The sequence below is a fragment of the Falco rusticolus genome, chromosome 7 (genome assembly GCF_015220075.1).
Source record: "Falco rusticolus isolate bFalRus1 chromosome 7, bFalRus1.pri, whole genome shotgun sequence".
Taxonomy (NCBI): domain Eukaryota; kingdom Metazoa; phylum Chordata; class Aves; order Falconiformes; family Falconidae; genus Falco; species Falco rusticolus.
In genome coordinates this window covers 7417043-7433889 of record NC_051193.1, presented here as the reverse complement: position 1 = coordinate 7433889, position 16847 = coordinate 7417043, and the positions used below count along the sequence as shown (strand labels likewise).

General features: G+C 38.3%; 1 protein-coding gene across 3 annotated transcripts in view; it reads left to right on the top strand.

The window, feature by feature from the left end:
• Positions 1-847: 847 nt before the first annotated feature.
• LRRC28 (leucine rich repeat containing 28) overlaps positions 848-16847 on the top strand; it is a 55958-nt gene continuing 39958 nt past the window's right edge. For 2 of the 3 annotated variants that reach the window (XM_037394057.1, XM_037394056.1), the window contains exons 1-5: positions 848-953; positions 3654-3882; positions 8428-8468; positions 10987-11024; positions 11782-11919. In XM_037394057.1, coding sequence (XP_037249954.1) covers positions 3715-3882; positions 8428-8468; positions 10987-11024; positions 11782-11919 — 385 coding nt within the window. In that variant the 5' untranslated portion in view covers positions 848-953; positions 3654-3714. The remainder of the gene's footprint in view (positions 954-3653; positions 3883-8427; positions 8469-10986; positions 11025-11781; positions 11920-16847) is intronic. The other variant, XM_037394055.1, reaches the window with a different exon arrangement.

Sequence of the window (16847 nt, the reverse complement as noted above, 5' to 3'; positions counted from 1 at the left end):
TCATCTTCTACATTCAGATTCTTGGTTCCCCTGCAGACCTGCTATGTGAATCTTGTTAAGACAAGTTTACGTTAATTAGTCTGTGGGAACTAGAAAGAGGATTTCTGCAGCTAGGATTCCTTTTTTAGGTAGATGATAGGGCTAATATTCAGTAAAGAAGCACTTTTTGATACCCAGTAATATTAAATATTCTGAGTATAAGGGACTTTGCTGTCATTACAGTACTGACGTAACAGAAGAGCTTCCCTAGGATAGGGTTGATATATTGGGTCACCTCAGATGTGTAAATACACATAAAATTAAGATCAGGTGAACAGCATGTAGGTAAACTGAGCTTCCAGAATTCCCTTACCTGTTTCAACAAGTCAACTGTCGTGGGTAAAAAAGGTTGTGATAGGCAAGTTGTGGGTGTAGGCCGCATTGCCTAAGGATCTGCTGTTAAGAAAACTGCGGCACCAAAACTGGGCTGGGAAGATGGTCTCTGTCCACCACAACTTTTACCTGCAGATGACGTTCTCCCTCAAAAGCTATTAAGCAGGGATAACTCTTGTTGACTCTGCATTACAAACCTGGGAAGATGAACCGCGCCTACGCGCCGCCCCAAGCCCGCCCGAGAAAGAAAGACCCGCCCGCCCCCAGAGCCGGTCAGGCCCTCACAGCCGGCCCCGGGCCGCAGCGGGAGGCAGGCGAGGCGCTGAGGTGGGGCGCCCTCCCATTGGCTGATAGAGTGCGATAGGTGAGGGAGGAACTTGTGATTGGGTGGTGGGCGGTGGGGTGCCTTGTGATTGGCTGAGAGGCGGGGGGGCGGTGTTGTGGCTGGGCGCGAGGAGGGGTGGTGTCTCGCGAGAGTCGTGTGGCGGCCGCGGTCTCGCGCGGCTGCGGCCCGCTCCGCCCCCGGGTGCTTGTGCTGGCGGCGGTGCCCAGCAGAGCCGCTCCCCGCTCCGGCGGCACCGGTGAGTGGCTCGTTCTGCGCCTGGGAGAGGGACAGCGACAGCCCGGGTCGGGTTCTGGGGTGGGTGGGCGTGGGTGCCTCCGCCGCTCTGCCCTCTGCGGGCACGGAGCCTTCCCGCCGCCGGGCCGAGGCGCTTTCCTCCTTGCCCCTCTCCGGCGCCCCGCAGCCCTGGGGGCGGCCTCCCGCCGCCTCCTCAGCCCTCACAGGCCACTGCCTGTGGCGGCCGCCCTCACACATCGGCACAGCCGGGGCAGGCCGGTTCCCCTGCACCCACTCGTGACAAACTGGTCTCCCCCAGTTCCCGGGCCCAAGGAGCACGGCCACGGCGGCCCCGTGCACCCCCCCGCAGCTTGGTTCTCTTGTGCCCTGCGGCTCCTCCAAAGTTTTCGTCCGGCTGCCTTCGCGCTTTCCCCCCGCTCGGCTGGCAGAGGCCCGCAGGTTCGGCGGGGTCTGCTCAGCCTCCCGCTGTCACCCCTTGGCCAGTCTGCCCATCGCCCCCGCTCCCTGTGTTGTGCTCAGCGCCGGCTTCTGTCTCCGTCATCCTCTGCGAAACGCCGGGGTCCTCCGAGTGCCCTGGCTCTTCACAGGCCATCATCACTGGGTGTTACCTGTCCTCATCCTCCCTTTCTGCCTTCCTTCAAGACCACTATTGTGTGTCTTCCTTTTTGGGAGTGCTGTGTCTTATCGCTGGAAAAAAAGATGATTTAGAGAGAAAAAGTTTGGCTGCTGGTGGAAGGGAGTGGGAGGTTTTTCCTTTGAAGTAAGAGCCAAAATAGAGTACGTTACGGAATTTGCATGTGTGGGCTTGCATGTCTGTGTATTCATGAATGCCATGGCTAAATGTGGTCCACTTGGTAAATGGAGGCACAACACTGAAGAGAAGTCCGCAAGTGCAGAGCACCTAAAAAGCACCTCTGGGCAAATGGAAAGGCGATTGGATGTGTACGCATGTGTCTTGTGACTTTGTAGCTTTTCATTTGGAAAAAATACCTTAGGGAAAGATGAGCTTTCCTTTACTGTTTCTTACATTGCAGCAGTTAAAGCTCAAATACTCTCAGACTGTGCATGTTAAAAATTCTAATGCTTTTCCTTGAATTATTTTAATGTTATAGATGTGGAGTTTGTAATTGTAGGAGCTTAATTTCCTTTATCTGTTCAGCTAAAGTAGCTTTAATGTTGCTAGTGCCAAGGGTCAGTAGCATGTGCACCCTGTCTCCTTAAGATAGCTGATGAAGGCATCTGTTACAGCCACGGTTCTTCTCATACCAATACTGTTTGACCAAAGTTGGACTGATACTTAGTAATCTTATAAGGGATTCTCATAATCATTTGCTTACAGCACTGATCATACCATGGCTTGAATTGGGCATAACTCAAGACTAGAAAAGGTGTGCAGGGTATTATACCTAAGTGTGATTGGTAATGCTTATGGGACTCTCAAGAAAATAAATGCTGTATCCTTCAAGAAGGACATGGGTCACTGGTAAAAGCTGCTTATCTGCATATCAAGGGAATTACTGAAACTGATGAAGTCGCTTGATTTACATGTATAGTCCGATTGTCAGTCTTCAACTGGGTAAGGAGTTTTGTTTACGACTACCATATAGTCAGACAGGGTTCTTGACTGTAACTCAGTACCTTCACTTCCAATATCTGTTATGATTCAAATCTGTCCTTCAGTGAAGGAGTGAACTAAAATAGGAAATGTTATTGGTGGAAAGCAGTTAACACCTTGTCTTTCATTAATGGCAGTAGATTTATACAGATAAATCTGAAGCAAAAACTGTTAGCTTCACATTATAAATGGTCTGGATTTATTGTGTTCTCCTGACTTCTGAGACAGTTGAGAAGATACAGCATTGCTGCTGTTATCTAAATCTAGACAACATAATAATGACTAGAATTTTGGCTAGACATAAAAACAAGCTAAATAAAGTCTTGTTTCAGGTATGAGTTAATTTTTATGTCTTCATATGTATGTTCAAAAGTATGCCTTCATACTTTTGGTTTTTTTGAAATTATGACTTGAAGCTTGACATTTAGTTCTTTCTGGTATTTTTAGTAAAGAGTGCTGAAAATCTGCTGTCACATCTAGTGCTCTATAAATTACTGCAAGTTTCGGATTTCTCACATATTAATTTATTATTTTAAAATGGCCTTACTGACTGACCATCCCCAATAACTTTTCCAACTGATAAATTGTTCTGGTAGTCTTATATGGGAAAGCTTAACAGACTTTCGTTGCCTTTTGTCATTCAGGTTTAAAAGCTACATAAAGGCATTTTAGTCACCTGCGTTCTAAGTCCTCTAATAAATTGTGCATTTTTCTTATCTGTGGGTTCTTCTTTTTAGCGTACTTCACAGAATAGATGTAGGACGTAGGTAATGTTTTTTAGGGAGAGGTTTCTTCCTTCCGCCCTGCCACTTCTTGTGGTGGCAACTTTAACAAAATTATCTGAAAGGTCCTTTGAAGATGGATGAAGAAGAGCATTATACCTTAAAATCTTTGTATTGACAGTCCAATAACATGCTAAAACTTAATCCAGAAAATATTGTGTGGATGTTCTGGATACTTTATGTATTAACTGAAACAAGTGTCTTTAGGTAAATTATCAGATAATACGTAATAACTAATTCTGCAAAAGAATGCATGGCATACACCTTGATAATGGTGGGGTCTTCTTCTCTTTTTGTTTCTTAGAAATGGGTCTGCTTTCAGAAGACGCAATGCACTAGATGTGGTGCTTGGAACAGGATTAGTCATGGCGTCAGAACTATGTAAAACAATCTCTGAGGCAAAACTGGAAAAGCACAAGAACTTGTTCTTAAATTACCGAAATCTCCATCACTTCCCTTTGGAGTTACTGAAAGATGAGGGGCTGCAGTACTTGGAGAGACTTTATATGAAAAGAAATTCCCTGACCACATTGGTACGACAACCTCTTTATTGTAATGTTTACTGTCTGTATGTTTTAGGAATTCTGATATTTTGGAACAGAAAAACCAAGATAATTTTTAAAAAAGTAATGATAATCTTACAGCGAATCTGATCTTGAATGATGTCATCCTTTGTGAAATATGAGTATTTGCTTGTATTATGTTTGAACTTGCATAGGTAATGTAGAGAATAATAAATGAAACTTTGACATTTTATGGTTACCCTTTTGAAGCTCTGTGAAGATCTGCTGGGGGTTTTCTTGTGAAGTTTGTTGTCTTTTCGTTTGTGTTTTTGGTTTTTTTTAACTGCCATAAATTTTGCTCATGTAAATCATCAGGCCTTTCTACTCTTAGGTGATGCTATTCAGTCTAGTCTACATTCCTTCATTAGGCTAAACAGCCTTTACTTTGGTGCGTGCCTGATTTGAAAGGCATCATCAGTCCTACTGATTTAATTAATCTTATTGGCTGTAATTTGAAGCTTACTGTTAAGGTGCCAATGAAAATTTATGTCTGTGGGCTGCTGTTGATAGAACAAACAGTCATGGTTGTGGGATTTTCTGTGGTGGTGTCTTCTTGTTTTGTTGTTTTTCCTTGAACTGAAGAAATTCTCACCCTGAATGAATGTTGTGACCTCAGAATTCAGTGTGGCGTAGTTAAATAGCTGTGTAACACATCCTGAGCTGGTAAGACTATAGAGAGTCAAAACTTGCCACTGTCAACAGGCTCAAGTCTCCAAGTAATTCATGGGCTTTTTTGTTTGATTGTTCTTTGGGGGGTGTGTGTGTGGTTTTTTGTTTTTTTTTTTTTTTTTTTTCCTTGGGCTCTTCCATGGCATGATTGGTAAAATAATAGCCAGGGCAGAAGTGCTGGAGGGCCTGACTAGTTAAAATTCACCAAAATTAGATGGTTTTCAGTGCTTCCTAGAAAGAGTCCAGTGTTCTAGTTTAAGGAAGAGTATCACTGTCAAACCTTTACACACATTGGAAATCTTCAATAAAGGTTTCACTTCATGGGCCAGAGCTGAAAGGATTCTGAAGATTTTATGCCTTTTCGTCATCTTGAATGGGTCACTTCAGTTTGCATGTACTGTAGAGAATTATTTTGGCACTCGCCATTTTCTGGGCAAGTCCTTTGCTTAATAATTTATAGGATTCATGGTTACAAATTAAAGCTGCCTTAATAATTAAACAAAGACTGTAAACAGTTTTGTTCTGACACATTGTGAAATTCAGTTATTATTGGGACTTGTAAGGTTCATGAACTGCACTGCTCAAAAGATGAAACAACAATAATGAGGAGAGTTTTGCATATCACTTTCTTTATGTATGTGTTAAGACCCTGGTTTTGTTTTCCTCAATGCAAAACAGAAACCAAAACAAAGTCTTGCAAGTAACGGTTTAGTTCCCTTTTCCTCTTAATGTCTGTTAATAGTACCAGCCAACAGATGTGTATAATGGCATAAGAGTAATTACCCATGGTTACTGTCAACAGAAGATCTAGCAAATATGGAAGGCAGCTCTTGCCCAATACTGTTAAGTACGGTAATTGAGGCCTGGGATAAAGGAACTGAAACAATACTTAAAATGTAGATCATACCTAGGCAAAGTGACTTGCAAATAGTGTGAAGTAGAGCATTAGGATTCGGAATGATCAGGATAACTTGCTCATAATAGACTTGGTGGAATATCATTCAAATGCATAGCACTGTGGCTAGGAACTAGGCAAACAAAACAGGTTCTCATTCACTGAGCAGCAGAATAGATGTTGGAAGTTGCAGTGGACCAAAACAGATGAAACATGTTATTAAGAAAGGCAGATGTCTTTGTGAAATTTTCTGTGTTCCAAAATCTCCATTGAACGCAGAAGGAAATAATTATTGGATACTGTTAAAGCATAAGCTGGGGCAAGGAGTCTCGAGTTTCGTACCTGGGAACAACCTAGGTAAATTGGAAAGAACCTAGAAAGCAGCAACAAGGGATCTTTAGAGAACGTGCTGCAGGAGAGAAGGTTGAGAGATTTGGGTTAATTCCTTTTGCAAAAAGAGAAGATGGAGAGGGGAAAAAATAGGAGGAATGGGGGACAGCAGCGATTGTCAGTATTTCTACAAAGCAGTATTTTCATAATGAATTTTTTTTTACATTCATTGCTGGTAGGACAAGTAATACTCTCATTTTCAGTAAAGAAGTAATGTTACACTGTGGGAGGGGGAGAGCTTATCTTATCTGAACAGTTGAAAACAAATGGGTTATTGAAGGAAGAAGTTTCTTTTGGTCTTGTACTCTTGATTGATTGCAAGATGATGAGTATTAGCTCATCAGGAAATACTTTAAGCTGTGTATGCATTATGAGCAATCATTGCAACTAAATCTGCACCATATTTTTTAAAATTTAGATGGTGTTTTTGTAGCATCAGTTCATCCTTCAGCGTTCTGAAAAATGTTTACTAAATCAGCTTTTGTTCTTTGCTCTACCAAAATGACTAGTCCTTGACAGATGGCTCCTGTGAAAACATCTGGAATAGTTATGCTGACAGAATTTACATATACTTTCCCTAAGAATAATTTCATTTTTGTCTTCATCGGCAAGATGGAAATGATAGAGGGCTATGACATAATGGATTGAAAAGCTTATATAGCACACCTGTATCCCAGCATCAAGTCTTCTAGCTTCTCATTTAATGTTTGACTGATAACATTAGCCCTCCAGTAATCCTATTTCCCCTTTTATTAAATGGAAATATGAATTTGGCTTGATGGCTCTGTCAGAATCACGATCTACCCATATCAAAGAACAATTGTTCTTAATTTACTAACTCAGAATATGCAGTGCTGTCCTGTTCAAACTGATCAGGTTTACTTTTTGAATTATGTCCACTGGGTGTGAGGGCAAGACAGGCTTCACTAAACTGGTGGCAGAATGATGAATCCTTTATCATCCTTGTTTGTTGTCATGTTGGCAGTAGAGAACAGAGTTTGTTTAACCTCTCAATTGATGAATAATGCATAGCGTTTTTTAATCTTAATTTCATTGTGGGATGTTATATTGAACAATTTTTACTCAGACCCATTGTTTTTGTGGTACTCAAGAAGATAAGCAGGACTTCTAGTATAGAATTGCTAAACTGTAGTCTCATGAGTTTAGCTGGCTTACAGTAAGAAGCAGTTAAAACAAGAATAAAAGTATAACCTTCGTGTATAGTGTGAAAATAGTTTGCGATTCAGGTCAGCATCCTTATTCTAAAGGGTGTAGGATGAAAGTGCTTTTGTTTTTTCACATTCCCTCTTCATTTTTTTAAATTAAAACTTGAGCTTTTTTTCTGTGCTTGAGCGTGTTGCAGCCTTTGCGTATTTTCCCAGCCTAGGCGTTTCCCGTTGACCAAATAAAATTCTGTGCCGAGAAGATGACTGTCCTGTGACAAACCTGCCAGTAGGTGGCAACAACTGATTAGTTATAGCCTGTTTCTGGAGTCTTGACGTCAACGGTTTCATTTATTGAGCCATCGTTTGCTGCTCCATAGTTAAAAGCAGACTATTTTTTGTACTGAGATCTGGGATGTGGCATGTATGCTACAAAAGAATATTTTGATATTACTTTTTCAGGTTAGTGAATTCAGTCATAATAAATTTATACACACAAAGTATTTTAGATAATAATATACCTTAAGTTTACATGACAGTGAAAATTGCTAGGGTTTTTTTGGACAGGAAATTGACTATGTGATCAAGCTGCTCTTAAAATTTGTTTGGTTTTGCATATATGTGTGTTGTAAAAACTTTTTTCAATAAAACATATCTATGTTTAAAATAGATCTCTTAAGCAATAAAACTGTCTTAACTTTGAATAATTTTGAGTACATACAGTTCCCGACATGACATGTGAAACTTGTGAAGCTGATTTTGTGATACATGTTCATGGTTATTAATGCCATCAAGGAAAAGAATTGCAGGTAGGGATCACTCAGCAGTTAGAAAATTATATGCATGTTAATATGTAAATATGGAAATCTAGTTTGATGGATTCAGCACTTCTGGCTTGGTGATAATTGATTAAGCTACACAAAAGTTTGTAGGTCATTTACCATTTAGCAGCATTATGAAGTAAAACACATTGTGGTTAGACATCTTGCATAATTCTTTTTCTGCTTTAAGTCTGTAAAGGCTGCAGCTTCTTAGCAGTCTCTTGGCTTCACCGAACAGTTATTTGAATTATTTTCAAAAGTAAGGTTTTGGTAATCCATCTTTTTAGCCTCAGAATTCTGACTACTGTTTGATTGAGGACATGTTAATGTCACTTCTGGGCTGTAGTTCCATTTCAGTAGTAGAAATTGCTCACCCTTGATATATCCCAGATTGCACTGATAGAGAGTGTGCGGGGGTGTGGAAATAGGGTATTGTATGCAAACTCCTTGCTGCCCTTTTTTCTGTGATTGGCTGCTGACATGTTTTAGTATGGTTATTAAAATGAGTTGGGTACACAATATGTGTGTGTCTGTTTTTTGTTTTGAAACCTAAAAAAAATCTCTAACTCTTTTTCAGCCAGAAAACCTTGCACAGAAGCTTCCAAACCTCGTGGAATTGTGAGTTTCTGTAGGAGTTCTAATGTTTTTATTATGCTGATCCATCTTACCTAAAAAAAATTCTAGAATGTATTGCTTGCATATAACCTATCTCTTTAAGTGTGAAAGGTTTTCTTGGAGGGCAGGAAAGGGTTATTTTTTTGTTGTTTTTTTTTGTTTTGTTTTTTTAAGGCAGTATATCCAGATGTATTCCTTTGCATGTTAATATTTTGTATAATTTCTTGTTTATTTTATAACAAGAACTGTTACGCAAATGTCTGTGCTGCTGAGGGAAAAAACAATTAGCCCCCAACTCCTGTGTAGATTGTTGTCACCCTGATACAGCACTAGAACCTCCAGATTTAATGGTCAGATGGTTGTGACAGAGCCAGAGGAACAGGTTACTGCCTCCAGCCCAGCCCTAGTTGCTCATTTCCACCCCAGCTACCAGGGGTATTATGATTTCAGTTTTGGTGATTGCAGTAATAAGTTTTTTTGGAACCAAGTCACAGATTGTCAAATAGGAGCAGGAATGAGCAAGCAGGGGTAGTAACTATTGATGATTGCTGTAGGCAGAGTAGTTTATCCAATCTTGTCCAAAGAGTAGATGTCACATGAACTGTATAATTTTGGCAATTAATTTTAAGCTTTAAGCCCCTGAGTCAAGGTTTTCTTCCCTCCCCTTTTCTTGTAAGGTTATGATTTCCTTGTGTCGTAGCATGGGAGGGGGATGGGGAGGTGGGGTTGGTGGGTAAAAGGGACATCCTCTTTTTCCCTTTTAACTCATTTGACTCACTTTAAGTTGAGTAACTGATGAACCATTGATTCTGTTTATTTAATGAAAAGCTCCAAACAGGAGGAGGTGTGTATCTGAGTAGTTTTAATGTATTCAGCTGTCTGATCTTGTCATCTTAATTTGGCTCTTGAAACCACACCTTTCTGGTACACGCGACCGCAGTATAATTGAGCTGTTTTGTAGGTCACTGCAGTCTCCTACTTGCTTAAGAGACAGTCGTGTCTCATCATGCCTTGGTCTTGAGAGTAAGTTTATGCTCTGAAGCAGTAAAATAAACATTTCTGTATTTGATATACTCTAGTACGTAGTTATTTGCCATGGGGTATCAGGAAATCTCCTTGTTATCTGATGGTGCCTTTCGGAAAACCTGGATAAATTACAGCTTAAAAGAATCTCTTACAGACGCTGAATTGTAGGAGTCAAATCTAATTAATTGGTGTTCAGTAAGCTTAGTTGTACCACCATTATCCCACACATTCTGGTGGTCTAGGGAGGACTGTGGTAGGCCTGTAGTTTGTGTAGCTGTGATAATACGTCAGTTTTTAATCAGACGGTAAGAGATGTTTTGTTGACAGAGACCACAAAATACAAAGAATTATTTAAAGAATTATTTGTTACAGTAGCTTTACATTTTTAAAGACAAGCTTAACTAATTTTCATTTTCCTGAAAGTTAACATTCTTGGTGATTTCACTTTTCAAAACTTTCACTGTTGTCTTTGTTTCTTTATATATCATGTCCCTCATGCTGGGAATACTAGATGTAGATCCTCATATTTATTTTTTCGTGCTTGAGTGAAACAGGTCACAAGTATTTATGTCTTTTTCCTTGTTCTGCCTGTATCTCCCCCAAAAGACAGGCTTCTACTTTAGGAAGTGGTGTTTGAATATAGTGGAAAAAATAATGCTGTGCAAATAATTCCCATGTGTGTCTAAGCAATTGGACATTGAGTACGCAGTATTCCTTTACAATTAGAGATCAATATTTGAAAATTTTGCTACCGTTACTTTCTAAAAGACGCATTTGTTCATTTGAAGCAACATCGATTGAAAACTAAAATGTGTAAAATCTAAGAAGAGTTTTGATGTTACTGGTAGTACTAGAAGTGCTTCAGCAGAGGGTGCTGAATATTCTTAGTGAGAGATCTGGTCACCTTCAGTATCTACCTAAATGACCATGGGCAAGATCAGGTTTTTCTTTTGAAAAGTGTACTCTAGGTTTGAAAAACCCACTTGCAGTGAGTAGATCATGTGCTTGTTTCTTCAGTCAGTAGAGTTGTAACAGTTTATGTGTAGGGGAAAGTGTTTGTAATCTTATAACTTGTGTGGGTTTGGGTTTTTTTCATTTCTTGCCCAGCATTTAGTATGGAATAACCGGGTGATCAAATATGGTTCACTCTGGTTATTCCATCTGCTTTATTCTTTTTACTTTTTTTTTTTTTTTTCTCCCTCTTAGGACTCTCAAAACTAAAGCCCTTTATTACTATAACTGTGAATGCTTTGTTTTAAATAATTATATGTAATTCTCTTTTATTTTTGTATTAATCATTTAATAGTCTAAGTGAAGCTTAAGTACCTGTCCATTGCTGGTTTATACAGTTTCCACAGCTTTTGTGGTCATAGAGAGGAATGGCTTTTGAGGGTGCTCTTTCAGTCTGAAATTGGATATTTTGCAAACTGATTATGTAGCAGAAGTCCTTGAGGGTAACAGGTGGTGTCCTCTGCTTTTTTTCTCCTCCCCCCAGGTACCTTCATTCAAATAACATAGTTGTTGTACCTGAAGGTAAGTAATCTACCAGCTCACAATAAGTGGCAGGAATCATAAAATATTCATTTTTCTTCTTTGAAGAGGCCTATTTTTCCTTTATTTTCCCATAAAACAGAAAAGATTTTCATACAAAATATGCCAGTGTGGCCCTTTGTCAATAATATCCTTGTTTATACTATGTTAAATTATTTTAATGAATTCTCAAATGCACCTTAATGCTCTTTGCTTCAGTTATAATTGCAGAAAGTGAAAAAGCTAAATGGTACTCATTGACAGAAGCAAAAATGGGGAGTGTTTTCTGCTTTCAGCCAGTTACCACACAGAATACTCTGCTGGTTTAGCACATGACAGATTAAAAACCTAAAGTATCAAGAACTTGTACTAGTTTCCCTTTCTTGTCTTAATTATAGAGTTATGTGCTCGAGTTCGGGGAAGTACTTCCGGCGCGCTCTGAATATATAAATTGGATAGGCTCAGAGCAAAGGAGTGGGAGAAGTGACTTCAGAGCAGAATCGTTTGAGGATAATCTAGAAATGAGAGTATTCTGTACATCACTTTTTTTCTTCCCTGTCTCACTGCCAGCAGTACTGTTTGTTAGATAGATAAGCATTTTCACAAATGATGTCAATCAGTTGTGAGACTGGCTTTAATATGTCAAAATCTCCTCAGATACAGTTGTTAGGTACTGTGGCTTTTTATCCTCTCATAGTCCTATTAAGATTTTAATGTTAATGTTGGGTCACATTCATGTTTTAATCTGTTCTCTCACAAGCCATTGGCTCCCTCGTTAAACTGCAGTTTCTGGATCTAAGTGATAATGCCCTTGAAATTGTGTGTCCAGAGATTGGCCGCCTGAGATCTTTACGTCATCTTCGCTTAGCTAACAACCAGCTGAAATATTTACCTGCAGGTGAGTACAAATGGGTGCGGGATTACAGTAATGACAAATTCCATTTGAACTTAATATGCATGGTGATCTGCTCTGTGTTTATTCGTATCTTACAGTTGAAGCATGGTAAAACTTGTACTTAAAGACTAGGCATGGATTGCCATTGTGTATGTATTGTATTAAATATACTCTGTAGTTAGAAAAAAGTCATGCTGTATGTACTTGAGGTAAAGTCCTGAAAAATGCTTCTCAAGTGGGGAAAAAATGTAACTGTTGAACAGTCTTTGTCGTTGTATCAAGAAAATATTGAACTGCCTTGAGAAGAACCAAAATGCCAGTGACAACTGTCATTACGATAAAATGACGTGATATTTCTCCCAGTTTTCCGGACTATAAAGGATTCCAGGCCTTCCTTTCTTTCTATTTGCCCAACAGCACCGTTCTTGTATTTTCTACGAAGACACATGTCTAGTAGGTTTGCCTATGGCAGTTATATTTTACTATGACAGTAAATAACAAATGTTAGTCTTGCTAGTTTATTATAAAAAAGCAAAATTTCTTCAAATTAAATGTGATACAAGGCCAGAAAAAGTTGGCCATAGGCAGATTTTGAATAAATTTTTTTTGCTATTTAAATACTTTGATAAGCAGACATAACTTCTTCCATTGCCCTTATATCTTTCCAGATAAGGTGATGGTGATTTTAAAATATTTTAAAATTATATTATTTTTTAATCTTTCTCTGGCATATTTGCATTTTCTGATCTGCAGAGATGATAAAAATCCAAAGCCAGCTTTTAAAAAAACTTGTCTAACTTAACAGGATTATCTTTTGGCCCTAGTTTTAACTAACTTCTCAATGTGACCTTTGTATGTTTGTAAGTTCGTATTATTCTCAAGAAATGTATTGCAATTGCTCCTTGAAGTTTTGGGTACAGAAATCTAGCTGTCCTTTCCTTGTACTTTTCTAGGTATAATAAGCTTAAGAACATGTCAAAGGATGGTTATGATTAGAAAGAAGAAAATTTATATGACTATGTAAATGCTCTGGAATGAAATTAGATAAACCTGTTAAACATTATGACCCAAGGCCAATAAAATTTCCATCAATTCTCAGATGTCCTACATTCAAAAGGAAGGGGTGATTGGAGTGCTTTATGTTCCTGAAAGATAATTTACCTTATGGTGCTGTACCATGAAAGAAAGACTTGTTCAAAGAAAAAGTGACACATTTTCTGCAAAACTTCACACATAACTTAAAAAGGTTCCAAAAAAGACTTTCAAAAGGATAATTTACATTACTGAAGAGTTGATTTCGAGTCTACCACATTTGATTAGGAACTGGTATCAGCTGCATAGGCACGCTGCATTTAACTTCTCCTGAAGCTCACAAAATTTGGTATGGATCATTGTTGCTAAGTGCGTTTTAGTTTTGTGTGCATGGAAATTTTGCATGCTTAGTAATAATACTACTATTGCCTACTTTTGAATCGGAGAATCCAGTGGTGACTGGTTTTGCTTTTCTTGCTGGTAGTGTACCGTCAGTTTATATATATGCCATTACTGCTGTCTTTACTAATCCTGTCTTTCAAATGCTGTCGCTATCAACATGACTGGATGTCATACAGCTTGAGTGTTACCAGTCTGAGCAAGATTAGTCGTTCACTTATACTGGAGAGTTTGCCCACTGGAGAGTTTGCCCACTGGAGAGTTAATCTGCTGCACTGAGAGTTTTCCGAAACACAACACTTCCTGAATAGGGCTTCCAAGCATATTTTCATAGTTTATTCTTTGTAAAATTGCGAAGATTTCAAAGGTGATTTTATAACAAAATCTTCTGAAAAGAACACTTACATTCAACAGCTGAAAAAATAGAGCAAAATAGTAAGTTTTGATGAATTTTTTTGTCCTTAATTATATTGGTAACAGAATCTTCATAGTAGTGTTAAGTATCATTCTGTCAGAAAACCTAGGAAAGTTAATCAAATAAACTAGCATGGGACGTGATTTTACTGCAGTACATCATTTTACTGTGTGTTAACTGCTGTCTTTACAGCAGATACTGCATTGTAATGCATTGTTAAGGAAAGACAGCACTTAATTACTCTTTATAATGAGTAACCATTTAAGATATAATTTAGCTCCTACTAGTGCAGCTTGTGCAGAATTTAAACATCTGCATTAAAAAATAGCTTTCAGCTATAAGTGATGGTCATTTACAGAAGTAACTTTTCAAAACTTGTGGCCATCATTTTCTTCCAGACTTAGTTCTGCACTTATCGCACAAATGGCAGTGAACGGTTTATCACAGCAGAGGACCCAGTTAAGGAAGGCTGATCAGTATTCACCTTGTATAACTACATAGGCCAACTTGCAGCATAATGATGTCATCGCATAAAAAGCTTACTTCAGAGTTGTTGCTGTCATTCCTCTTGTGTCTCTTTTCCCAGTGTCTGGTGTTCTAAGTACCCTCAGTTTTTGTTGAAACTACAATGGATATCTAGGAGGATCATCTTAGTAGTATCCTTAATTGTTAAAAAAATTATCTCCCTTAAAACTGCTGAACAGTGAGGTGGTAAATGTTTGCCATTAAGAGCCTGAACACCCATGCTTTTCTATTGCATTTTATATTTTAAGAATTTTTCTCTGTTGTGTTTTCCTCGCGAATAAGAACTGAAAGGAACAGTTCAATTAATAGTATATGTTGATTCATTATCCATTTTTAATGGTTTTGTTCCACAAATGTGCTCTTAATATTCATTTTTAGTATTTAAGATATGCCTAGCGTAACTCTAATTTTAAAACAACTGAAATGATATGCATAATGAAGGACTATAAAGATTTATGTCTTCAGTCTGATCGTAGACATTTTTCAGGCTCTAATAGAGGTTGAGCCCGTGGTGTGGTTTACCTTCAATGTGATGAGCAAGATTTCAGTCTCCAGGTATAAATTTTCATAAAACTTGTGAGAGTTTAGTAATGAAGGCCTCACTTCTTTTTTCAGGTTTGGTCATGATTGTCCAACTAGTTTTATAAAGTTACTTCTAAGGGAGGAGGTTGGGGAGAGTGATGAAAATATATGCATACAGCATGATTATGTAAGCCTTAGTTTGCTGAAGAAATTGGGCAATACAGGACTGATGAGGGGGAAAAAGGGCATTGGGTGAAGCATGGAAATTGTGTTCCTTGGAGATCAGAAAGCACATTCTATGCTGTGGCACTCTTGTAGTGCAAATAATAATCCTACCTTTGTGCTAAGCAAACACTAACAAATCAGTGTCACTCATGGATAAGATCATGTACTTTGGCCTCAAGGCACTTGGTTTAATTGTGCACTGCCACTGAAACAATGGGACTTCGATCATGCATCATTAAATTTTTGTGAGGATTTTTTGAAAGGTCCCTAAGCTAAACCTGATGAGAAGTAAAGGGAAAAATTTGGTCAGAATAACCATGTTGAAATGGAAATATAATATAAAATGGCTGGAAGAAAATGCTTTGAAACTCTTGAAGTCATGTTTTGAATATACTTTGGGTAAGGTTAATAATTGGACCTGCTTCTGCTAATGCAGTCATCAGTATCTAGGTTCTATTGTAATCAGAATCACTAAGAGACTCTGAGAGGAGAGCTGATCAGAAGGATTGCAGATAGGTAAGAAGATGAGATTTAATATTAAAAAGTTCATGGAGTACTTTCCGTTGTTGAATTGCGCAGCATTTTTTTGTTCTGCAAAATGAAAATCTTGTAGCTTCTGTCTAACAATTTCTTGGTTCTTTTATTTGGCTCTGGTATATGTAGTTTTTGAACACAAAATTTTCTGTTATTTAACTGTAGCACCAGTAATCTAAATTGTGATTTGGCCATCTGGAAATATGTAATGATGGATCTTGTTTGAAAAAATCTTAAAGAGTTGCAGCATGAAAAAAGGTGGTTATTATTTCATGTTATTATATTTATGTATAAGCTTGACTTAGTTTTGAGATTGTTTTCATAGTAACTTACCTTTTTTGTAGAGATTTCTTTTTATTCAAAGAATTGAGCTAATTTTAATTTAGAACTGTAGAATTAGTTCTATACAAATGTGCTGTCAGAAGTAAATTTTCTAATCTTCTCGCTTATGATTGAATAATTTGAAAGTTCCCCTTTGTTTCTGATGTTTGTAATGCATATGATAATTCAACTCCTGTTTTTTCTTTCTGTAAGAATACTGCATTATTTGAGGGGAAAAAAAACCCCACAGTGAGCTGTACTGTAAAATTATATTTACAGCATCCCAAAGCCAAGGTCATCTCTCAGTTTTGCTTGCTGCCATTTATATTTGAGTTCACTTCAGCCTTGGAAACTTTTTTTGTGAAGTGATGGCTCTTCAGGTTTACATTTTGGTCTTGTAGTTGGTGAATGCATGTTTGGACAACAGATGACTTGAAAGAGGGTGGGTTGTACTCAAAGTTGGACTTCAGTTTCACATCTGACAAGGATTAGATTTTTTTATTGCACATTACTTAGGAGATACTTCTCCTTAGAAATGGCAAGTTGTATTATCTTGTTCTAAGATTTAATTAAAAATGAGGTTATGTTTACTCAGCACATGTTGGAGTTAATTATAGATTTACTAAAATGAAAAGGTTAATGTTTTGCCAAGTCAGGAGCAAAAGCTAAGTAACTGAACAAAGAATAGGGTATGGTTTATGATCCCAGCCCATCTTTTGGCAAAGTTCCCTTTAAGAAAGGGAGGAGGGAAAAAATAAAAATCGGCAGTTGTCTTTACATGGCCTAGACCAACTTTCCCTTTGTGTTTGTTTAACAGGAACTTTAAAAACCAAAAGTTGAGTATGTTGATCAGGCCAACCCCCCCAAAAAAAAAGCAAAATGCCATTAAGTAATACCAAACTTCATGTAAACTGTGCAGTGCTATTTCTTCAATCTGTAAAGTGAAAGTGCAGGGAGC